General features: G+C 39.4%; 1 protein-coding gene across 5 annotated transcripts in view; it reads left to right on the plus strand.

Annotated features, from left to right (window-relative positions):
• Nucleotides 1-470: 470 nt before the first annotated feature.
• LOC109418342 (phosphorylase b kinase gamma catalytic chain, skeletal muscle/heart isoform) overlaps nt 471-25275 on the plus strand; it is a 164795-nt gene continuing 139990 nt past the window's right edge. For 2 of the 5 annotated variants that reach the window (XR_009999401.1, XM_029865177.2), the window contains exon 1: nt 471-1593. Coding sequence is in view for 4 of the 5 variants with exons in the window: in XM_029865177.2 (XP_029721037.1) it covers nt 1502-1593 (92 nt within the window). In the remaining variant the exon portion in view is untranslated. The remainder of the gene's footprint in view (nt 1594-25275) is intronic. The other 3 variants (XM_029865184.2, XM_029865188.2, XM_029865195.2) reach the window with 2 other exon arrangements.

Genomic DNA, 25275 nt, shown 5'->3' on the forward strand with positions numbered 1-25275 from the left:
AATGCTCAAAGAAAGTTGAAGCGAGATAGGCCAAATCCCAGTGGGGACGTCGAGCCATAAAGAAGAAGTAGTATTTTTTCTGTGTCGGAACATGTTATATATGACTTCATCAATGCTCTGTTTCTGGTCACTCATAATCCGTACCCGACGGACTTCGATCAGCTGCAGAATTGATTTCGCCGACACGTTCAAAGCAGGCTCATACATACACATTGCTACAGTTCCTCACAATATTAAATAAAACAAAATTCGTGAAATTCAAATTTAGAATTTACATCGCCTTGAGTAAATTTACACGCTTATTTGTTCTTACCGGTTTCGAAAGTTTGGTACCACGTTTTGACAGTTCGCCATCTCACCTCGCACTGATAGATGAGAAGTGAGTAATCATACTCACCTCTCGCCAGGTATAAAGAATGCACAATCTCCAAGTGCGTTAGTATCGGTGGTCCTCTTCCGACACGACTCAACAAACCAGTCTCTCTCGAGTTCGCCGCATTCACGCAAGCAGATCTCTAGCTCTAGAAGCCTCTTTTCTTTTCCTGCTTTGACAAGGTTTTCGCACCGCGTCAAACTTGCGTTTTTACGCAATTAACAGTTTTTTCGCGGCGGAAAGTGGTGAAAACATCGCGCATCGTGGCAACTAGGGTGCTGCGAGTTCTGAATTTCATCTTTTCGACGGAACTTTGACGAGGGGACACGACTTGATTCGATTCGAATGTGTGTGTTTGTGGATAACACCTAACGCGTTGCCAGTTGATTGTGGTGGATTAATCGCGTGATAACAGTGTTTTCTTGTTTTCGTTGTGCAAGTGGTGAAATTGCTGTATCGCGTGGTGCATTTGTTGGTGTGTTGGTGCATGACGTGCCCCTTTTTCGGTTGTTTTGATTCGTTGTGCTTGCGTGCCGAGTGTTCTGACTGTTGATTTTGACAGTTTGTTCGAAGGGAGAGAGAGTTTGCTGGTCTTTCTCTCGCAGTTTTCTCTGTGTTGATTTTTTATATGACTAGTTGTAGTGTTTGGCGAGAGTGACAGTTTGTGTTTCTCACCACGCCGCCACGGCACCATATCATTCACCTCGCTCTTCGGCGGACACCATTCGCCACCCTCCATCCATACCGACACCGTAGTCGTACAGCTGCCGTCACGGTGCGAAGCGAACAGAGTCGTTGAAGCGCTTTAACCTTTCTGACATTGAAACTGCTCGCGTTTGGCGAGTAGCACTCACTCCTCTCTGTGAATCGGTTGCGATCGGTAGCAAATTAGAGTCTTTTCTTGCACAAAGGCAAGAAAAGAAAAAAAAAGTCGGAAGTTATACTTTCATTGGCGACGAGTCTTCCAAAAACGGACCGGGAACGGATGGTTTAACCTGTCGTGAAGTGTTTTAGTCGTTGACCGTAACTATTTGTATGATTTTCATTGCGGGAATCATTTCGTGTTGATCGGGAACCGCGAGTAGACGGAGGTGGCCGAGCAGGAAGAAAATTAGCAGTTATCGAAAAATGGCTAAAGACGAAGAGGATGATCTGCTGCCCGACAAGGATGCGGCCAAGGGATTCTACGCCAAGTATGAACCGAAGGAGATTCTGGGCAGGTAAGTTGAAAACGCGTGCGACAAATTCAGTTTTTCACTCGGAAGAACACTCGAGAGTTATTGCCGAGGAGAAGAGAAGTGATGAAGGAGGGTGTGAGTGTGGTGAGAAGTAGGAAGACAAGTCCAATCTGTCTCAATTAAGCTCAATTGTGGCGCCTCAGAATCAATCAGGGTTGCTGCGGTAGAGGAGGCTTTCGGACATTTCCAAACTTGCGGAGTAGGCTGTGACATTGAAATTCACAGATCAAGGCATGCTATGATATGGTGATTCGGATCGGATAAATTTGATACAGCAGCATTCAAAACCCTAACTCAGCGCCGTAAACTTTTCCTTTCATTTGTGCTAATTGACGGATCTGTTCTATTATTAACACACCGCCGACGCCTTCAGTAGAATTTACGTAGGTGGTAGCTACATGCTGACAGCGTCGAAATGACGAACGCAACAATCGGCCGATAAATGACTTGGCCCCCTTCTTCGATCGGGTCGACTCGACACGAAGAGTTCAACGAAGTAACACACGAGACTTGACGACTGAACGCGGACGGAGGTGTTGTTCTATACATAAGAATGACACGGCAGCTTCAATTTCGAGGAAGATAAAAAAAAAGTCGATTGCCGAGTGACGACATTGGCCCAACCCCCAACCATGACGGCGATTAACACCGTGTGGTGAAATAAGCACGAAAATAACCACCAGCAGCGAACATATTCACCACCCACAGACGACGACGTGCGTTGCCGTTCATGTGATATTTACATTCCTAGCCGGATCGAATGTAAACAACCGCAACGACCTAAGCAGGCCCTTTCCGAACAAGTTCGGTTGTCTCTCGCTCGCGTGCGCGCGAGCTGATCGAAACCCGCCTACTCGGATTATTTTTAGGAACGCCGGCCGTCTGTGCAACACTCTGTAGATAATCTCAAGCAATCCAATCGAGTGGCTGCGTTATCTTGGCAGCCTGTTAGCTGTAATATTGAACCCGTCCGACGCGTGAACCGCAAGTACACTTTGAACCCTTATCAAGCAAGCTAGTAGCACGTTCCAGTCTGCATCGGAGAATGAGTAAACGAACGAACGAACGGCGTAAACATTTAAGATTGATAGAGCTTGCACCGGCGGGTGGAGAGCACCGCCGAAACCGGGGAACTCGCCTGTTGTTAATGGATGAATAATTTGTTTGCCCGCGTGTCAGTGGCCGAAACCGAAAAGCCTGCTGGCTATTAGACAGTACTTGAAGGAAGCTTGGATGATGGGAGATGTTGCGGAAAATAAAAAAAAAATGAACATACATACATACATATATGCAGAATTCGGAGAAACCAAAAACGTCAAAAGAAATGAACTCCCAGAGAAAACAAAGCATATCCGTTTATGAAATCTCAAAAATACATAAAAACTGTAGATAAGCACATTAACAAAAGGAAACAAAACACAAAAGTACCAGAATTACAAAAGTTCACTTAAATCGAGAAAATCAAAACTGTTGCAAAAACTCTACAGATGTTCGCCGGCATTGCTGTATTCTTATCAACTACGATAAAGTTTAAGAATCGATCCTTATCTACGGGGATGAACCAGCCTCGGGCTGAAAATCCCCATAATAAAGAGTCAATAATAATAATAATAATAAGAAGAATCCATAATTGGTTTAGGAATCCAAATACATATATTTCTGTAAAAACTCCAAACACTGAGAAGGCATAATTGAAAAGGATAGATTTGGTATAGATATTCTAAGATCAATATGTTGTAATAATTCTTCGAGCAGATTCTTAATTTTTGTTGGCGCTTACCAGTAGAATCCTGGACAATTCATATCTAATTTGTGGTTTGTCTTGCTGAATACTTTCGAAATTGAAGATTGTATTTCTCAAGAAATCTCAAGAAAGTCTAAAAAAATATCATGAACCTTTTTATAAAAAATCCGGTTGCTCTAATGAGAAATTCAAGTAAAATTTGTTGATATAATAACCAGTATAAAATTTGAAAATTAAAATAACTAAGTCTCGGAAAGACATCCTGAACTGTTTGTATTAATGGACAAAAGTCTACGATGGGGAGTGTTGTGGATGCGGTTAGAATTGATAATTAAACATTGTGATTTATTTATGTGTGTATTGAAAATAGCGTGCTGATTTTGACATCCCTAGCGAATCAGCGTGGAAACGTCAACGTGGCAAACACGCAAAACTTAACGAAAATTTGGTTCGGCCTGAAACGAGACAATGGAACGAGTCCAGATCGAGGCACAAACTGTGACTGTATAGTGATATCGGATTGAGTCGTGTCAAGAATGATTCGCGTGTTGGAAGGAATACAGATTATCGACATTCTAGTAACCAATATTGTACCGATCGGATGTGTTTCTGAAATTATCCTTCGTTACGACAGGGAGGTGTGGGATGGTGTTTCTCAGAGAAGGGCATAACGAGTCTACGTAGGACGAATGGGTCATTAGGCCGAATAGGTTGACATATTTGTATACTGATTTTATCTTTATATTGCTCATTTAGTTCACCACTGGACTGCGCACTCAGTCTTCAAGTGCGTGATTGCTTCAAATCCAGTGGATGTCTTCGGCGCACTATTTCTTTGATTTATGCCGAATAAGTGCTCTGAACGCACCGAGTTGATTTGTTGCAATCGCCTACTTTTATTTACGTTTTCGCACTCTTGAAAACTCGTGCGATAGTCCAGTGGTGAACTAAATGCGCTATATATTGCATAAAACGAAATGAACAAGGAAATTAGTCGACATCATTAGGGAACTGTTTGGGAAATCAATTTGGTTTGTAGCCGAATGCTACAGTCTTACCTAGAGAAATCCGCTAAAAAAGTACTGGAGAAATTCCTGAGTGTACACCAGGAGGAATTCTCGAAGGAACCCCTGAAGAAACCTCTGAACGATCTCCTGTAAAAATGCCTGAAAAATACTTCTGGAAGAACTCTTGAGGGGACTCCTGGATGAATCCTTAAAGGAGTTCCTGGAGGAGTCCCTGGACAATCTCCTGGTGTAATCGCCGAAGGAATTCCAGGAGAAACCACATGAGGAAATACTGCAGGAATCACAAAAGGTACTTCTGGCGGAATCGCTGAAGCAACTTCACCAGGCACCCTTGGAAAATGCTGTACGATGATATTTTGAATAAAATACAGTTCGAATCGCGTTTCCGTATGCGTCGGAGTTTGTTTCAGCGCATTGCAAAATAGATGGGTCTTTCACAGGGTGAATGCTACAGGCAAGCTGGGATTACATAGAAATATCCCGTAGGAAATCTCGTAGTATATCCCTAAGTCCCAGTAGGGACTCCTGGAGGATTCCCTGAGTGTGCTCCAGAAGGAATGCTTGAAGGAGTCTTTGAAAGTTCTGCTACAAGAATCCCTGGAAGCACTCATGGAAAATCCCTGAGGGAATCCCTGGAGGAATCATAGAAAGAACTCCTGGAGGAATCTCTGATGGAACTCCTAGAGAACTCACAAAAGATATTTCTGGTGGAATCGCTAGACGAACTTCATGGGGAACTCCTGAAGCAACTTTTGGAAGAATTCATTAAAAAAACCCTGAAGGAGATCCTGAAATGAGTTCCTTAAAGAATCCCTGAAAGAGTTGCTAGAGAAGTCCCTGAACCTGAAAAAATCACTACAGCAATGACAGGATAAATTCCGAGAAAAACCCCTCACGGATTTTCTAGAGGGGTTCCGGAAGAAATTCCTGAAAGATTTCACAGATAAATTTCTGGAGAAATCCATGAAAAACTTCCTGGATAAATTAACGAAAAAACTCCTGGAGAAATACCTCGAAGAATTACGAAAGAAATCACTAAAAAAACTACTGAAGATATCCCTCAAATGCAGTAGGTATCGCTGAAATTATTTCCGTTAAAATCCACCAAGGAATTCCTGGAGGAATTTCTGAAAAGTTCCCGAAGGAATTCCTAGAGAAATCCCTAGAGGAGTTCCTGGAAAAAAAATCCGAAAGGATTTCCCAAAGAAATTAATGGATTAGTTTCGGGAAAAACCTCTGGAAGAGTTTCTGGAGAAATTCTGGAAGGAATTTCTAGAAATATCCCGGGAGGAATTCCAAGAAAAAATCCTGAAGTTCCTGGAGGAATCTGTGAAGGAATTCCTGGAAAAATGTTTCTAGCAGTTTCAGAAGAATTGCTTGATAAATTCTAGGGGAAATCCCCGAAGAATTTCTGAAAGAATCCCTGAAGAAATCCCTGAAAGAGTTTCTGGAAAAATCTCTCCAGCAATTACAAAAGAAATAACTCCCGGAATTACAGGAAAAATTTCTCCAGCAAATTCAGGGGGAAATCTTTCCAAGAAAACCAGGAAAAACCTTTGAAGAATTCCAAGAAGACATTCCTGAAAGAAACCCTGAAAAAAAAAAACAATCCTGGAGAAATCCCTGAAGACACATTCCACGCACTTCTACACCGTGGTTTTTGAACAATATTTATGGGTTCCTGGTTTTCGATTTTGATTCTGTATGCATCAAAATGAAGATTGTTTGTTAGCAAATTTCTTGGCGTGAAGTCAAAATTTGTCATTTTTTTCGATAGTTTTCCGTATGCTTGGTTTTCTCGAAAATTTGATCTGATCTTTTGATGTGCATGTTTTCAGAAACATAATCATTTTTGGAAGCAAAACGTAACGCGTGGAATGTGTCTGAAGTACTTCCTGGTGAATCCCTGAAGAAAAATTCCTAGAGAAATCTTTGAAGGAGTTTCTGAAAATAAAATTTCCAGCAATTAAAGAGAAATTACTCCAGAAATTTCGGGAGGAGTATCTTGGGATTTCAAAAAGAAACTCCTGGATGAATCCTTGTAGAAATCCTGGAGAAATCCCTCAAGCAATTCCAGGAAAAAAAATCCCTCAACAAACTCCAGGCGAATTACCCACAGCAATACCTGTTAGAGTTCCAGAAGGAATACCCGGAAAAATCTTTTTAGATGTTCCTGGAAGAATTTCTGAAGGAATCTAAGGAGGAGTCCATCAAGGAATTGGAGAAATTGAAGGAGAAATTCGTCCAAGAGTTCCAGAAAAAAGTCACTGAAGCAATTCCTAGAGGTATTCATGAAGAAATTGGAATTCAGAAAATTCCTGAAATCATTCCTAGATAAACCACAGAAGGATTTTTTGGAGGAATTTTTGAAAAAGTTCCTGGAAACTCAAGAAGAATTCTATCAAGGCAATCAAAGAGAAATCCTTGAAGACATTCCTGGAGGAAATTCAAAAAGGGATTCCTGGAGGAAGCTCAAAAGGAGTTGTTCCTGGATGAATGCCTGGAGAAATCCCTTTAGGCTTTCCCGGAGAATTACCTTAAGGTACTTAAAAATTCCTCAAATAATTTCGGGAGAAATCTTCTAAAAATCATAAAATTCCTCCGTTTAGGTTTTTGAAAGGAACTGCTGAGCCCCTGATGAAATTTCTAGAGGAATTACTGAATAAATTCCTAAAGGAATTACTAAATTAATTCCTGGAGGAATCTCTGAAGAAATTTCAGGAGGAATCTCTGGAAAAAAATTGAGGAATCCCTGAAGTAATTTCTGGAAGACACCATGAAGAACTTCCTGAATTACTTTCTGATAGAATTCTTGGAGGAATCATTGAAGAACTGTCTGGAGGAATTTCTGAACCTCTGACGGTGCTTTTAAAGGAATCGGAATCCTTGCAGTAAATCCTGAAAGAATCTGAAGAAATTCCCAAGCTAATTCTGAATACTTCATACTAAAAAGGCCGAAAGCTTATCTAGCTTACTGAGATCTTCAGGATCAATAATTGAATAGATACGTGCATCATCTTCGGTCATACAGACCACATCACGTAAATTGTATGAAGCTGCAACCTCTTTCTTCGTCACAGTCTTCTGAATTTCATTGTACAATGTACATATTTGCTTCTTCCGTTTCCACAAACCTTTTTCATGAAGCTCAACGTGGTTACTGATTACCCTTTTCCAACTGATGAACTTTTATCAACTTCCAATAAGTTGTCCACGGTCAACGCTTTTAGGGCGTTCTCCTAAATGATTCGGGCTAATGACCCTTTCCGAGTGGAGCCTTTTTGGGATTCTTCTCAGAATTCTTGAACTGTTGAATTAAAGATGCGATTTTATTTTAAACATAAAGTTCATTTGTTTCAAACATGACGTTTGATTTGTTTAAAATTTGGTTTCATGTTGACAATTTTTTTTTATTTGACGGGATTTTTTCTGCGAGTCTAATTATTTTTGTCGAGTAATATTTTTTTATGCTGTACCGACTTTTGGAACCCTCTCTCTTAGCAGAATATCCTCTTCGAATGAGTGTAATCAGTTTTTAGCCTTTTATTTCCACCATGTTTTGCTTATCCTTTGACAAATGCGCGTATGTTGGTTGCCACTTGTAATCTTCCTCAGTGTCAGTGAAAGTTATCCATGAGGAAGATTACAAGTGGTAATCGAAATACGCGTATCTGTCAAAGGATATGCAAAACAGGATGGAATTAAAAGGTAAAAAAAAACTTATTTGAAAAAGGAAAAATCTTTTAGTGAATTCCCAAGAAACAATTTTCGCTTGAAGAAATGTTTCTTAAACCAACGTTATTAAGCTGCTAGTCGTATTATATTTGGATAATATTGAAATAAAACTATTCTTCAACTCTTGTTCGCCCAAAAATGAGAATCTATTCAACATCAACAGTTCTATAAGCACGATGAAATGAATGTTTATTCAATGATCGTACATCGGTTGTTAAACTCTTGTTCAACGTTAGAACCATCAGCTATTTGCACAAATATCTTAAACTTTTCTTCAACGTTTATTAAACATCGTTGTTTGACGCTATTTGTTTAATCGTTTAAGAATGGCTTAAGAAACCATTATTGTGCATTAGCAGCAAAGTGCGTAATAACAAGCTTTCTTCGAAATTAATTCCACCATAATGCAATCAAAACAAAGCTGGTGTTTTAACGTATCTCATACGGATTTCATTTCTATTAATAGATATAATTTTATAACTGCCTCAACAACGTTTCTTAAACGTTTCTTCAATATCATTGTAACAATAAAATGGCAAAAAGATATTTGCTTTCTATATTTCTGCATTTGTATTTAATCTGAAATATTTCATTCTAATCTTATACCTACAACATCACCTTTTTAATTTCATTTTAATGGGACAAGTCACATTGGTGGAAAGACTTGAACTTCGAACCTTCTGATTGACAGTCGTCTGCATTCGGTCTGCCTCAATCTGAATTACATGAATCGGCAGATTTGAAGCCAGTATATAAATATTCAGTTCCTGAGTCTAGTGCATTGCCGTACATATGTTATTTAAACATTGCTTAAGTATTTTATTCACCAAATTGCCCTCATAAACATTGAAGCTGATCAATGTTTCAATAATTGTAATGGCAACGTTTAATCCAAAGGCATGTATGTTGATCTATTTGTCAGTCCGTCAGTCATTCACGGTGTTGTGTTGTAAGTTTGGTAATCCTTTGAACATTTTTTTGTTTGTACATACGCCTAAACAAGTGAACTTAGCTTATTTTTTCCGCTACTGTTGTGTATCGGAAGGAAAAAAAATGAGTGACGCTGGTGCATATCTCCAAGCAGCCGTAAAATTGGATAATTTGGAAGCTGATCCCGGTTTGACCGGTAGCACCAAAGTGGGTATTCTAGTCGTAAATACCAGCCGCCCAGGAGCCACTTCATCTGTCTTTTTCGGTGTTTCTGTTGGCGGTTTTGCTGTCGTTGGAGCGTGTAGTGCAAAAGGTGAGTCAGAATGATTTTGAAAGTGTAATATTTGGAGCTGCTGCTAGATATTTATTTGGTGTTGAAGCTGGTAGCCGCAGACGCTCTTGTTAGATTCCCAATCAGCAATCGTGTTTACAAATGGGAGCATGGCGAACAACGATAATTAAGCAACACTGTTCCACTGCTAATCAACATTAATTGAATAAATGCGTAACATATGTTCTAAAGAAACCTGATTACATCTTGTTGTTAAGCTATATTATTGTAGTTGAATAAAAGGATCAAGCAATAGTTGTTAAACTTGAGATAAACTACTTGTTCCATTGTAGATCATACGTGTAATAACGGCATCTAATACGTCGAAAGCAGCTTGTATTCTATCATTATTAGAGCACTATTAGATAGATGACGTGAATGCCTAAGCAACTGTCTTTAAACTTCTGTACGATTAGTTATTCAATGAGCAGAAATATATTGAACAAACGTGCAGTTTCCACTGCATGAAACATTTATTCGCCATTTTGTTCAACACATACTCTTGTTCAACTGTCGGCGCCTTTGTGGAACATTTAATCAACTGGCATGTTTATTAATGATTTTGAATTGTTACTTGGGTTATTCCGCTTCATTTGCGATCACACACGCGGCAACGTGACCGTCACACCATGCCGTGCAACGCACATTCGGTATCAGCTTTCTCTAGAAGGAAAAACAGAACAACATCAGCGCTTCCTCATTTGGAACACTAGACGTTGACACTTCCCACCGAATCTCTTGATTAGAGACGCACACCTCCGCCACGTGACAATCTTGGCTGCGCGATCCCAATTATCCACAGTATCTAGTTGTGGCACTTAATTTCATCAAGTAGGGTTGAAGAATTTCCAGCCCGTCGGCACCATCGGGTGCATACGAATGGGCAGAATTACTTCTGCCCGCTGCGCTATGCTGGCTGACTAATCAGGAAGGGATGGTGTCAACTGTCTCGCCACTAATACCTTAACGATCATCTTGTCCAGCGCCAGCCAGCACTCGGCAGTGAGGTACCTACCGGCTTCGGAAATGCAAATTTACATTGAAATTCTAAGCCGAGTCAGTACAGTCAGCCGGCAGTGAATGCTATTGCAGCCACAAGCTGAAAGCATGGGATGTGTTTATAGGTGTACTTTATTTGTACTATACTGTTTAGTGTTGTTCACGGTCCGATCATGCGCGGGATGTAACTAGATTGAATCACACACGCGTTGATAATGGGCTGACTTGGTCCGTCCGTAATTTAGCTTGAGGGTGATGGATTGTTTGAAAAGGGTAATATTTCTACATACTTTCTAATGCCGCTTCATTTCAGGAACTTTATCAATGTTAACTTCTTCATATATATATTTTTGGCTGATTTTTTCCAGTAGCACTATTCAGACAGTTTTGTTGACTGTGATTTGATGTTTAACCGACTGACTTCACTCAAGCTGGAATCATTTGTATATAAAGGTTTTTCCAGCCAGATCGTTCAGCAGACCGGAGAGCTTTCCTGTAGGCCTTGCGAGCCGACCTGAAAGCCTCCGAACCAGCCAAACGTCGTCTGTCCCAACTCTTCCTACATTGTTTCCTGAGTTTCGCCAGATCAGATTTCCACCAAGGGGTTCCTCTTGTGATCTTCACAGACCGTAGAGGACATGCTTCTTCAAAAGCTTCCATGATGAAGGTCGTTGTAGTATCAACGGCATCGTCTAAATCACCTGGGGTGTCAATGGATGGTGAGTATCCATGAAATTTTGCCGCAACCAAATCAGTAAAAAGATCCCAGTTTGTTGACCGAGGATTCCTGAAACGCAATGTTTGTGAAGTAGCATTTAAATGTTCAAAAAAGATGTAGCGTTGGTCAGATAAAGATTCTTCATCTGACACATACCAATTGGTCAGCATGTGTCTAATTCTACTAGAGCAAAGCGTTATGTCTAACACTTCCTCTCTAGCAGATACCATGAAGGTTGGGCGGTTGCCTATGTTGAGTAATGCAAGATCTGTACTACTTGAGTACTCCATCAAACTGGAGCCTCTCAAGTTAATGTCTGAGCTGCCCCAGATTATATGATGAGCATTTGTATCCACTAGCGTGCACAGGGGGGGGGGGCAAGGGGGGGCACTTGCCCCCCCTTCTATAAAAAAATCTATGAACCATTTTTGCAATTATTGCACCTTACCACGCAATGTTGAGAATCACTGAGCTATGGTGCACCATTGACACATACAATTTCTTAGTATCTCACGCACCATTTTCTAACTAATCAGTGATGTCAGCACCACATTTGAAAAACGTGAACCATGGTGACTTCGGCACCACATTGAATTCTAAGCACCATTTTTGCAATTCGTGTATCTAGCCATACAAAATAACGAGTATTACTGAATAACAGTGACGATTAATACATCACACTAACATCATGCACCTTCTTCAAAGCTTTCAATGCACCATCATGATGTCCACAGAATGATCTAGGTATCCACGCGTTATGATGATTGCATGAAATGTCTTTTTATCAATTAAGTACCTAATACCTCATACTGATATGCACCATCATGGAATTTCATGCACCATCATAGCTCTTCAAGCACCATTTCAGCGTTTATCATATCATCTAGGCATCTAAAGCACCGTAATGCCGTGAGCACCACACAAAATACATTTTTTTGTATGCTATGCACCATTTTCCAATTCGTGCACCTAACCATAAGCTTTGGAAAACGGTGACAACTAATGCATCATCTAGTATCATGCACCTTCTTCAAAGCTTTCCAACCACCATTTTGGCATTCACTATATTATCTAGGCATCTTATGCACCATTATGATGTGATTCACAAGTGAATTTGATGCACCATTTTGGAATTTCGCATACAAAATAGCATTCCTTGTACCTGAACTATGTTGATTTCTGTGCCGCATTGAGTTTCCCGCACCATGTTTGCAATTCGTGCACCTGCATAGAGTAATGCGGGGCAAAAGTTCGCACGGGGCAAAAGTTCGCAGTGGGTCTTTTTCTGAGCACAAGTTAAGAACCCAAACAAATCTGTATGGGTTCGACACATAATCAGGTCAGCTACTCGTCAATAAAATTTGGAACGATTTCGTTATGGTTTGGCAGAGTTATGCGAAAAAATGTGTTTCTAGGGGTTTTGATAGAATTTTTGTACCTTTTGGAATAAGAATTTGTAGTAACAGGAAGAAGAAGAATCTCATAACCTCTTTATGTCGGAGAATCGTTATTCCATAGTAGTTCGCGAGGTGCATTCAAATAAACAATAAACTACTAGTGCTTCTTGCAGAAAGGGACATTGTTAAAACCTCGACAGTGGGGCAAAAGTTCGCAGTAGTTGTGGGGCAAAAGTTCGCACTAGATTTCTGAGTCTAGTACATCAATATAATTACAGAATCTTTGAAGCAATGATAATTTCGTATAGAAACTACTATATATGCATAATATGAGTAGTATGCACCCCTTGATGCACCCTGAAATCGTTGCGGCAGAGGGTCTGAACTTAGTTTTGTAAGAAGATTGATTGTAACTCAAACATTATGTTCACGCATTTAAATCAATAAATGAAAAATGGCTAAAAAACATTCTAAAACATTTTCTTCGTCATCCTCGTAGTGTCTTTTCGTATGTTTCTGAAGGTCTTATGTTCATCTACTTTACCGGGGTCTTTCATAGCTTAGTTGGTAAATTCCAAGTTATAATTCATCACCATACTGACGGGGATAAGATTCGATAACGGTCCCGTTCAACAGTTTTGCTGCATATTTGATTTTTTTTCTATGTATTTTGTGCAACACGTATATCTATGATTACCCCACAATGTGTTTTGACAACTTCAGTAACGCTGTAAAGGACAGCTCTTAGGTAATAGTTGTGTAAGTCTTCATAAAAGACACTCTATACAAAAGCTGAACACCAGGTCGTATTCCAGTTGGGCCGTAATGCTAAGAACAGAAAGAAACAGATTTCATTGCTAGAGTGAAAAGATGAACATGAATTAACATAAAATAAATGAACATCACACCAATAAACTACCCTGTACAAGGTGCGAACTTTTGCCCCGCATAATGCGAACTTTTGCCCCCACTATGGGGCAAAAGTTCGCATTGGAGTACTTGTTTTAAAAATTGTATTACTAAAACTACAAAAGAAATGCGAAAAAATCTAGTACTACGTTTTGAAGGCAACATGATAGGGACCCGTTTAACGAAGAAAAACTATATAGTTTTCTTTTCGTTCAATAGTTATTTTGTGAAGTCTGTTAGGTGCGAACTTTTGCCCCGCATTACTCTATGGTTTTTGTTGAGTATAACAGAACCATTGTACAACTAATGCACCATACAGACATCATGTAGCTCCTATGCATTCCATGTACCACCATGATGATCACATACACTACCCGTCATAAGTACGGACTCACAAAAAGTATTGCAACAATATTGCATCACCCTGACTCACCTCGATATCTCCAAAACCTGAGGACTTACAAAGATGCTGTCTTTAGAAAAGTTATTCAGAAGACCAAAAGCAACAACTTTTCTGAAGGCGGCATTTCTGTAGGTGTTCTGGTTTGAGAGATATCGAGGTGAGTCAGGGTGATGCAATATTGTTGCAATACTTTTTGTGAGTCCGTACTTATGACGGGTAGTGTAAATATCTAAGCACCATCTCACGCGTCATCTAAGCATTTAATTTCATTTTAGGGCTTTGAATTTCATAAGCTCCATTTTGCCATATCGTACACCCAATTGTATTCCATGTACCTGATCCATGTTGACCTCCGCACCACATTAAATTCTATGCATCATTTTTGCAATTCTTAATTTTAGCTCTAACCACCCAATGTTGAGAATCACTGAATCATGGTGGCAACAAATGCACCCTTGATACATACCATTTCTTAGTATCTCATGCACAACCATGATGTTCTCAGACTCATTTTTAGGCTAATCTCACGCACCATCTTTTAACTAATCAGTGATGTCAGCACCATATTCGAATAACATGCCCCATTTTGGCATTTCGTATTCCAAAACTGTAATCCATGTACGTGAACCATGGTGACTTCGGCACTACATTGAATTTCAAGCACCATTTTTGCAAGTCGTGCACCTAGCCATACACAATGTCGAGTGTCTCTGAATAACGGTGACATCTAATACAGCACACTAACATCATGTACCTTCCTCAAAGCATCCACAGAATGATCTAGGTATCCACGCATTATGCTGATCTCATGCACTATCTTTTAATCAACTAGAAATCTAATGCATCATACTGATATGCACCATCATTAAATTTCATGCACCATCAAAGCTTTCCAAGGACCATTTCAGCGTTTATTATATCATCTAGGCATCTGATGCACCATTATGTTGTGAGCATCACATAAAATACTTTATGCAATTCAGTATCATAATTTCTATTTTATACTACTCATTTCAGTATCATAATGACCTACTTTTCCGTACCGGTTCATTATGCTACTGAAATGAGTTGCATAATGAAAAATAGTTGCATAATGTTCAATATGCAACTTATTTGAGTTGCATTATGAACATTATGCAACTCAAATGAGTTGTATAATGAAAAAATCATTGCATAAAACTTTATATGGAACTCGTTGCAAAACTCGATTTTTTCCGCATTCTTCGTATTTATCCAACTCGGCAAGCCTCGTTGGATAAATGTACGCCTCGTGCTGAAAAAAAAATCAACTTTTTGCAACTCGTTACGTAAATAACTATTTATTTTGTATTCTATGCACCATTTTTGCAATTTGTGCACCTAACCATGCAACATGTTGATAATCTTTGAATAACTGTGACAACTAATGTAGCTCACAAGCATCATACGCCTTCTTCCAAGCCTTCCATGCACCATTTTGGCATTCATAATACCATCTAGGTATCTTATGCACCATTATGATGTGGTTAACATTTGAATTTGATGCACCATTTTAGCATTTCGCATACAAAATAGTATTCTACGTACCTGGAACATGTTGATTTCTGTGCCACATTGAGTTTCCTACACCTTTGCACGAATTGCAAGTGCACCTTAATATGAAACATGACGAGTATAACAGAATCATGGTGAAGCTAATGCACCATACAGACATCATGCACCACCATGATGTTCACAGAATCATCTAGGCAACATCTCACGCACCATCTTTGAATCAAATATGTGTCAAATTGCGAAATAATGCACCATCGTTAGATTTCATGCATTACTAAAGCATTTAATGCGTAATCGTGGCGTTCACTATATCGTCTAGGCATCTATTGCACCATTATTATTGTATGTAGTCTCGTACATCGAAATAGCATTTCTTGTACGATGTCAACTCTAATGCATCATACTGACATCAAGCACCATCTTTGAATGACATGCTCCATATCAGCATTCAATGCACCATACCAATGAACTCAGTGTTATCAGAAGATCCTATACACCACGGTGACATCATGCACCTTTATTGCTGCACGCAATTTGATTTTCACGCAACACCAACATTTTTATGTTTACACCATCTCCAAATCTCATATTTTATCTTAGCATTCTATAAATCAAAATGCAATTAGGTATGTATTAGGGTATGTGTACCATTCCTTGGCCTAATTTGCAAGCCGCCTTGACAATTTTGCCCATAACTCATGAATTAAAAGCACTAGAAATAATATGTTGACCCTACTACACACTCTAGGCAATGCATGTTTCACCAATTGGAAGTAAACTTACGTAAATATTCAAGAATTTACTTAATTAAGCTGGAAATATTCGGCTGTTCGGGTTCGTTTGGAAGTGAACCATCAATGTTAACTTCTTTTCCCGATCAGCCTAGATAGCTGTGTAGTGTCGGTAGCGGTTGTCTCAATTGGCTAAGAATAACACTACGGACCGCCTGATCCAGTGGTAAGAATCCACTAAACAGGTGACCCCTAATTCATGGTGTTATGCGGCTTACCGTGCCGTGGTTAGGGGGGTCTAATAAAAACCTAACCACAAACGGAGCCTGTGGAGAATTAGGGCGTCCTCCACAGTATTACGCCCTTACTGCGCTAACCGGAGCAATCCCAAGCAACCAAAAGTTCGGATAAAATAGCATGTTTGGGCTTAATCAGCTATTCGAAGGTATATGAATAGCATTCTATTCAGCTCACTTTTTAAGTAATTAACCGAACTTCAGTTCACAAAAAGTACACTTGTGTCGCTGAAAGGAACGCTATTCAGCTTAAAAATAAACTTCGAAAAAATGAAAAAAAAAAAAATTTAGTCCTCAAAAATAATTTATTATTAAGAACCATTAGTTCATGTGGAATCCAAATTGACTAATACCTTGAAATAATGTTTGATGTTTTTTACTTACTGAGATTTGAACTCGGGATCTCCTCGTTGAAAGTCGGTGCCTAACCACTACTCCATGTATGTGTTGTTATGCACTGTGGGATTTTACTCAATGTGCTGATATCATATAGTAGAGCTCAATCAGGTTCGCGTGTGAACTTTCCCTGAACTTGGAATAGTTTTTGAAGTCGAAAGTTCGAAAGAAGTTCACGTGGAACTTCTTGTGAACTTACGCAGTTTGACATTTTCAGTTTGTTGTGGTTCGCAGTGCAAAGCAATAAATTAAGGCCAGTGACTTCAAGAAAAGATTATAAGTTTTCAGCTTGGTTTTCAGTGAATACGATTGCGTTGATTACCGGTGCGCTGCAGTGACAAGTGAGACGGGTGTGAAAACATCCAGCAAAGCTGGAAAATGTTTGTGCGCAGCCGAAAAACCCCCGGCGGCATCCTGGAGGGAACAGTTTTCCGCTGCGGGGGCAGCCTTTGAGCCACACAATACGGATCCTTTGCGTTGATTACAAGTAAGTACGTTCAAATATTATAGTGGAACAAAGTGTACTTGTAAAATTAACACAAGCTGTGGCTGCTGGGCTCGATTTCCGAGTGATTTAATTGAATGAGAACTTCTCCCCGGCCCCGCTGTCGCCGAAGTTCAAGTGAAGTTCACTTTTGGTACGGTTAATATTTATCCGAACTTTCAGTAGTAAGTTCAAAACAAGTTCGAAACAAGTTCGGAACGGATGATTTCAAGTTGTTGGAATATGTTCAAATGAACTATATTTGAATTTTAAAGGCACGCAAAAGTTCAACATGAGTTCGGTTAATATTTGATTGAACTCTGTTTTAAAGTTCAACATAAGTTCTTTTTAAACCTTTTTTCGACTTTAATGTCGTTTTGAAGAGAAGTCAAAAGCTTGTACATGTACTTCCAAGTTCATAAACAATACAAGAGTAACTTTTTGGAGAATTAAGTTCAACGAAACCTGGAATTGAACCGAACTTGAACTTCTGAGTTCGTTCTTCAAGTGGAATCCGAACTTTTGGTTGCTTGGGATGGTGCAGTGGACCTTGCGTTTCTCCGAGATAATCAGTTGCCCTTCTTAAGTCTCAAATTTGAGGCTAAATAAGGGCGGGGTTATTCAAATGTTGTTAATTAGCTTACATTACTGCCTATATGGGTTCGCTTAATGCGTTTTCGCCATTGACATTTTTCAATTGACCACGATTTGGTTCGTCGTTGATGTTTCCTTTTTGTGCTGTGATTATGAAGAGTGTAATCCTGTCTAGTTTGGGTAGTGGCTACGGCAAGGAAACCTCAGATCAGCGTAAAAAGCGTATGTAGCCCAAGTGGATCTACTTCAAAAAGTTCATTTTCATAGGGTAACTTCTGTTTAGGTTGCCTTGTGAACCCAGCTTTGCTTTTTTCATTATAGATGAACTGTCGTGCCTCGAGCATGCTCTATTTTAGAATAACGTTAACAGTATGTTTCAACCTTTCCTTATGGATGCCTTCAAGCAAGCTCTTGTTTTCAGCATTTTTTCGCTGATATTTGGCATCTGAAGTAGCTCAAACATTGATTTGAGAAGCTTCAGTTTGATGGAATACTTAGGTAGTACAGTTCATGGTTAACTTAACATAGAATTTCACCTAACCCAACTCTGCATGAGCAGAATTTGTCATGAGTTGACTGATTGGCATGTGTCAGATGAGGACTCTCCATTTTACCTTTTTGCACTTTGGAGTGTTCCTTCGCAAACTTTGCGTATTCAGGCGTCCCTGCTCAACAAGCTAGGGAACCTGTAATAATTGGTTGCGATCACATTTTCTGGATAACTCGCTTCCATTGCTACTCCAAGAGAGTTTCATTATGGTTTTGTTATTACAACGCCCTTCATTGTGGTATACCATAGCTAATGCTTTGAAAGAAGCTTGTCGTCTGCGGTCTGTGCGGACCGCAAGAGGTATTCCTGAATGGAACTCGGACCTGTTCAAGTTCTAAATATCTTCGGATAAACCAGTCTTTTGTATAGCTAAGAGTCTTTAGCTTCTACCCCGAGGATTGTAGCTATAGAATCGTTTTAGTGAGCAGTAAAAAGCTCTGCTTACTTCAAATCTCCTGGAGCAAATGGGGCTTTATCCTATTTTTCTCCAGAGGGATTTGAGTTTTTCAAACATGTTTTGAACTCTTGTAGTTTTCTATTGGGTATTTTCATGGCATGAAATTACTCTGTAGTTTTGTCCCGAAAGGGTGCGTGCGTTGTAAAAAGAAGGAATAAGTTCCAGATTTATCTGGTTACGTCGTTCTTTCTGAAATGCTCGAAACGCATTGTCGATTATCACATCTGTGATGTTCGTCTGGCTAACATGCCTGTTCATGTGAACTCACATGTCTCCCAATTTGGGATGTCCACAGTGACTCTTTTACATAAGTTGTATACGTTTTCAAGAAAGCACTCGCTCAAACGTAGTTTTTGCTTGGGTGATTTCTTGAATATTGAGGATGCTTTTGATGACGTGCCTTTCTATGTCATATTGAAAGTCGCATGACGTCGCAAGCTACCTCCAATGAGCTATAGGCTCTTTTTACGCTTATGCGTTTTACAGTGTCCTTTTCAGGGCACTGATTAACCCCGTTATGGTATGAGCTATGAGCTCTCGTTGCGCTTATGCGTTCATTCCCTCTTCTAGGGCACCCCTTCCTATTTCATCACCTTTCCCTTTCCCAATTCCCATCCCTTGCCCCATTCTCCCTCAGGTAAATGATGAAATAGGCTCATATGTATGGCGATGGCACAAATGTCCCAAATGGAGGATAACGTGCCTCTGGAGCCGGCCTTCTGATACCTGATACCTGATACCATTCCTTGGCCTAATTTGCAAGCCGCCTTGACAATTTTGCCCATAACTCATGAATTAAAAGCACTAGAAATAATATGTTGACCCTACTACACACTCTAGGCAATGCATGTTTCACCAATTGGAAGTAAACTTACGTAAATATTCAAGAATTTACTTAATTAAGCTGGAAAGATTCGATGCCATGGTATGCAACGTTGGTCTATGGTACAAAAATTGGCCTATTAGTGGATACAACGTTGGCCTATTGCTTTCCATGCACTAGAACCACTTATTATCTCATTTTTTCAATATTTCTGCTGAAGTATTATCTCTGTTTATTCACCAATCATACTTTCAAATAACATATTCGGAGCCAAATTTTCAAAAAACTATAAATAAATCACTTTAACTAAAATTCATTCTTAATCTAGTAACGAAAACAACGCAACCCTATTATTGTGTTATACCGTCGTTCGGGGTGACATTGGGCCTAGAGGGTAACATTGGTCCATCGATCCCACGGATTCAATATAAGTCAGAGAACCCGACGGTAGATGTAAAGTATCTTAGAATTATATATTCTAGTAGTCTAGCACACGAAATGCATTCCCGTCGTATTCTAACCGTGCGGAATAGTGGCCCAATGTCACCCCACTTTGGCCCAATGACACCCCGCACGACGGTATTTTTAGTCACCGTACACAAAATCTTTCTTCCTGTTCGTTCTTTCTAGTTCTTACGCAAGAAATGTTGGTGACGTCTTTTTATCGTTGTTTTCGACGTCATTTTACTGATGGGCCAAGATTTGGGTACATAGTGAAAAAAATGTCCTCAATATTCGGCCCACATTCAATTTGTAAAATAGTTATTATTCGTTGAAAACAAATACACAAGTTCAAAATAGCGTCTTTAATCGTCGCATCAAATGTTCAGTTATTGAAAAGTCAATTCGAAATGTTCCAGAATCATGCCATTTATGATCATGTGTATAGACTACCCACTAAGCCGAAGAATCATGGCGTCTACAAAAGTTAAATAAAGTGACATTTTCATTCAATTTTAATGCTCCAAAGTGCTAAAATTGAAACGAAATGTTACAGTTGTTTGGCGCATAGCTTTTCCGATATTTAGTTATGCGTGTTTGTTTGAGTTTTTGGTTTACATTGAGATAGGCCGAACGAGGGGGCTATGCCAACGAAGCATCCCGATACCCTACTTGCCACGCATGCATTATCTCGACGTTCCCTTGATCATTAAGGTATATAATGAACCATACTCACATAACACACCTTTTTAAAATTATATACACCTTCTTGGTGTTCATTGTATCATACACAATTGAATTTTATATACCATTTTGTGATTCGCGCATCAAAATAGCATTCCGTGGATCATTTTGAGAATCACTTTACCAGCTCGAGAAATATCTGGAGTAATCCGAGGAGGCATTCTAGGAGAAATCCCTGGAGAAATTTCAGGGGGAATCCTTGAAGGACTTTCTGGAGGAATCCCTGAAGGCATTACTAAAGAAGTACTTGAAAAAATTCTTGAAAGAAGCTCTCAAAAACTGGAAGAGGAGTCAAGAAATTTCTGTAGAATTTGCAGGAGGAGCTACTAAAGGAATTGCTGGAAAAATTATTGAAGGCATTCCCTGAGGCATTCCTAAAGGAATCCTTGAAGAATTTCCTGGGGGAATCCGTAGAGGAATTCGTGAAAGAATTCATAGAGGAATTTGTGGAGAAATATTTAGAAAAACTCCTGGACAAATTTTTTGAAGAGTTCCAGCAGGGGCTCATTGACGAACCCCTGGAGGATTTCCTGGAAAAGACTCTGGAGGCATTCCTGGAAGAAACCCTGGAGGAATTCCTGGAAGAATTTCTGGAGGAATCTCTGAAGTCATTCCTGAAGAAATACTTGGAAGAATGCCTGGAGTTTTCCTTGTTAGAATTCCTGGAGGAACTTCTGGAAGAATGTCCCGAGGAATTTCTGCAGGAATCCCTGAAGAAATTTCTGGAGAGACATTTGGAGGAGTTTCTAAGAATTCCTGGAAGAAGCTATGATAAATTCCTGGAAAAATCCCTGATGTAATCCCTGGAGGAATTCCTGAAGGAATCCGTGAAGGAATTACAGGATGAAACACTGGAGGGGTAACAGAAGGGATCCATGAAATAATTCATGGAGGAATTCCAGGATGAATTGCTGGAGGAATTCATGAAGGATTTTTTGGAAAAATTCCTGCATGAATTTGTGGAAGAATTACTCGAGGAATTCAATGACGAATCCTTGCAGAAATTACTGGAAAAATCTCTGGAGAAATTTGTGAAGCAATTTCTGGAGAAATCAGTGGAGGCATTCCTGAAGGAATTTTTGGAAGAATCCATGAAAAAATTCTTGGAAGAATTTCTGGAGGCATTCTTTCAAGAATTATTGGAAAAATTTCTGGAGGATTTTCAGGAGGAGTACTTGGCTAAATCCCTGGAGACATTCATAGAGGAAATCCTAGAGAAAGCTTTGGAAAATTCCTGGAGAGATCCCTGCTGTAATCCTAGGAGGAATTCCTTAAGGAATCCGTAAAAGAATTCAAGAATGAATCCCTGGAGAATTACTAGAGAAACTTCTGCAAGGATCCCTTGAGGGTTTTCTGGAGAAATTCCTAAAAAATGTAGGAAGAATTTCTGGAGGATTTCCTGAAGGAATTCTTTGAAAAATTTCTGGAAAAATATTTGCGGCTTCCTGGAAGGATTAAACGAACTCCTCGAGCAAAAGAATTCCTAGAGAGATTTTTGAGGAATATTTGAAGAAATTCATTGAAGAATCCCTGGAGGAATTCCTGATGAAATTCCTGGAGAAATTCCTGGCAAAATCCATGGAGGAATACCTGAAGAAATTTTTCGAGGAATTCCTGGAACAGTTCCAGGAGAAGTTTTTTTTCTGGAGAAATTCATGGATAAATTCTTGTAGGAATACCTGTAGGAATTCTTGGAGGAATCCATGAAGAATTTTTTAGATGATTTTCTGGAGCAATTAATAAAGAACTTTTTATAGTTGTCCCAGGAGAAATTTTTGGAGAGATTCATTGAAAAATTCCAGAAAAAAAATCCTGAAAAAAATGTCTGTAGAAATTTCTTCAGGATTTTCTGGAGAAATCCGAACAGGAATTTCTTTAGGAGCCCTTGCAGAAATTCCTGGAGGAATCTCTGTAGAAATTCCCGGAGGTATTCAAGATGGAATTAACGAAGGAATTTTTGAAGTAATAATGGAGGAATTTCTGGAGCAATTTCAGAAAGAATTTTTGAGGTATTTTTTGCGAAACATTTCTGGAGAAATTCCTGGAAGATTTTCTTGAGAAATCTTTGGAGAAATTCCTGGAGGAATCCATGTTTGCATTCCGGGAGGTATTTCTGGATAAATTCCTGAAGATTTTTTTGGTGGAATATCTAGAGAAATTCCTGGATGAATTCTTTAAGGAATTTCTGGACAAATATTTAAGGCTTACTGGAGGAATTTCTAGAGGAACTCCTCGAGGAATTTGTGAAGGATTTTTTTGAGTAATTTCTGAAGAAAGTCATGGATGGACTCCTGGATGAATTCCCGAAGAAATTCCTGGAGGAATCCATGGAGAAATTCCTAAAGGAATTCCTAGAAAAATACCCAGAAAAGATCCGGGAAAAATCCCTGCTGTAATCCTAGGAGGGATTCCTAAAGGAATCTGTGAAGGAATTCAAGGATGAATCCCTGGAGAATTCCTAGAGAAAAATCCTGGAGAAATTCCTGAAAAATGAAGGAATTCCTGGAAAAATTTCTGCAGGATTTCCTGAAGGAATTTTTTGAAAAATTTCTGGAAAAATATTTGCGTCTTCATGGAGGAATGATTTAAGGAACTCCTCGAGCAATTTCTGAAAGATTTCCTAGAGGGATTTTTGAGGAATATCTGAAGAAATTCATTGATGGAATTCCTGGCGAAATCCATGGAGGAATCCCTGGAGAAATTCTTCGAGGAATTCCTAGAGGTCTTCGTGGAACAGTTCCGGGAGAAGTTTTTTCTGGAGAAATCCGTGGATAAACTTTTAGAGGAATACCTAGAGGAATTCTTGGGGGTATCCATGAAGAATTTTTTTGGGGATTTTCTGGAGCAAAAACTAGAGAATTTTTATAGTTGTCCCAGGAGAAATTTCTGGAGAGATTCCTGGAAAAATTCCAGATATGAAAATTCTGTAGAAATCATTGGAAAAAATTCTCGAGGAATTCCTGGAAGAGTTCCGGGAGAAATTTCTTCAGGATTTTCTGAAGAAATCCGAGCAGGAGTTATTTAAGGTATCCTTGATGAAAATCCTGGAGGAATCCCTGTAGAAATTCAAGATGGAATTACTGAAGAATTTTTTGAAGGAATGAATGGAGGAATTCCTGGAGGAATTCCCGAAAGAATTCTTTGAGGTATTTTTTGCGAAACATTCCTGGAGGAATTCCTGGAGAAATTCCTGGATGATTTTCTTCCGGAATCTTTGGAGAAATTTCTGGAAGAATCCATGTTTGCATTCCTCATGGATGAATTCCCGAAGAAGTTTCGGAGAAATCCATGGAAAAATCTCTGGAGGAATTCCTAGAGAAATTCCCGGAAAAGATCCGGGAAAAATTCTTTTAGGATTTTCTGGAGGAATTAGTCGAGGAATTGCTGGAAGAATTCCTGGAGACAATATTATAGGTAGGAATTCTGGCAGAAATTCTTAGAGAATTTTCTGTAGGAATTCCGGCAGCAATCCCTGGAGGTATTTCATGAGGATTCCATGGAAGTATCCCTGGAGGAATTCCAAGAAGAGTTCTGGGAGAAATTGATTGAGGATTATGTGGAGGATTCCGTGAAGGATTTCCTGGAAAAATCCCTGGATGAATGCCTTGAGAAATTTCTGGTGGAATCCATGGAGGAACGAATTTCTGAAGGAATTCCTGAAAAAATACTTGAGAAATTCCTGGAGGAATCCATGGAGGTATCCCTGAAGGAATTCTTGCAAGGGTTCCGGGAGACATTTCTTTAAGATTCTCTGGAGAAATTCTGACAGAAATTCCTACAGGATTTTCTGGAGTAATTCCTGGAGGTATTTCTGGATGATTTTTTGAAGAAATTCATGAATAAATCGTTGAAGGAATGAATCCCTGAAGAAGTCCTTGAGAATTTCCTGTAGAATTTCCTGGAGGAATTCATTGAAGAATTGCTCGAGAAATTCCAGGAGGAAATCCTGGAAGAGTTCCGGTAGAAATTCCTTTAGGATTTTCTGGAGGAATCTGTAGAGCAATTCCTTGAAGAATCCCTGGAGGAAATATTGAAGAAATTCTGGCAGACATTCCTGGAGGATTTTCTCTAGAAGAAATTTCATGAGGAACTCCTGGGGGTTATTCTGGAGGAATTCCTGGAGGTAATTCTGATGAAATTTCTGGAGTATTTACTGGAGGAATTCCTTTAGGAATTATTTGAGGAAATTTTGGAGAAATATATGAGGCTTCATGGAGAAATTTCTGAAGGAACTCCTCGAGGAATTTCTGAAGGAATTTTTGGAGGAATTTCTGCAGGATATTTTTAGAAAATTTCTGAAGAAATTTTTTAACGAATCCCTGCAGGAACTCCTTGAGAAACTCCAAGAAAAAGTTCTGGAGGAATTCTTTGAGGAATGCAAGGATAAATCCCTGTAGTTTTGGTGAAAATTCCCAAAGGAT

This window comes from Aedes albopictus, chromosome 3, assembly GCF_035046485.1.
Source record: "Aedes albopictus strain Foshan chromosome 3, AalbF5, whole genome shotgun sequence".
In the NCBI taxonomy this organism is placed as follows: Eukaryota; Metazoa; Arthropoda; class Insecta; order Diptera; family Culicidae; genus Aedes; species Aedes albopictus.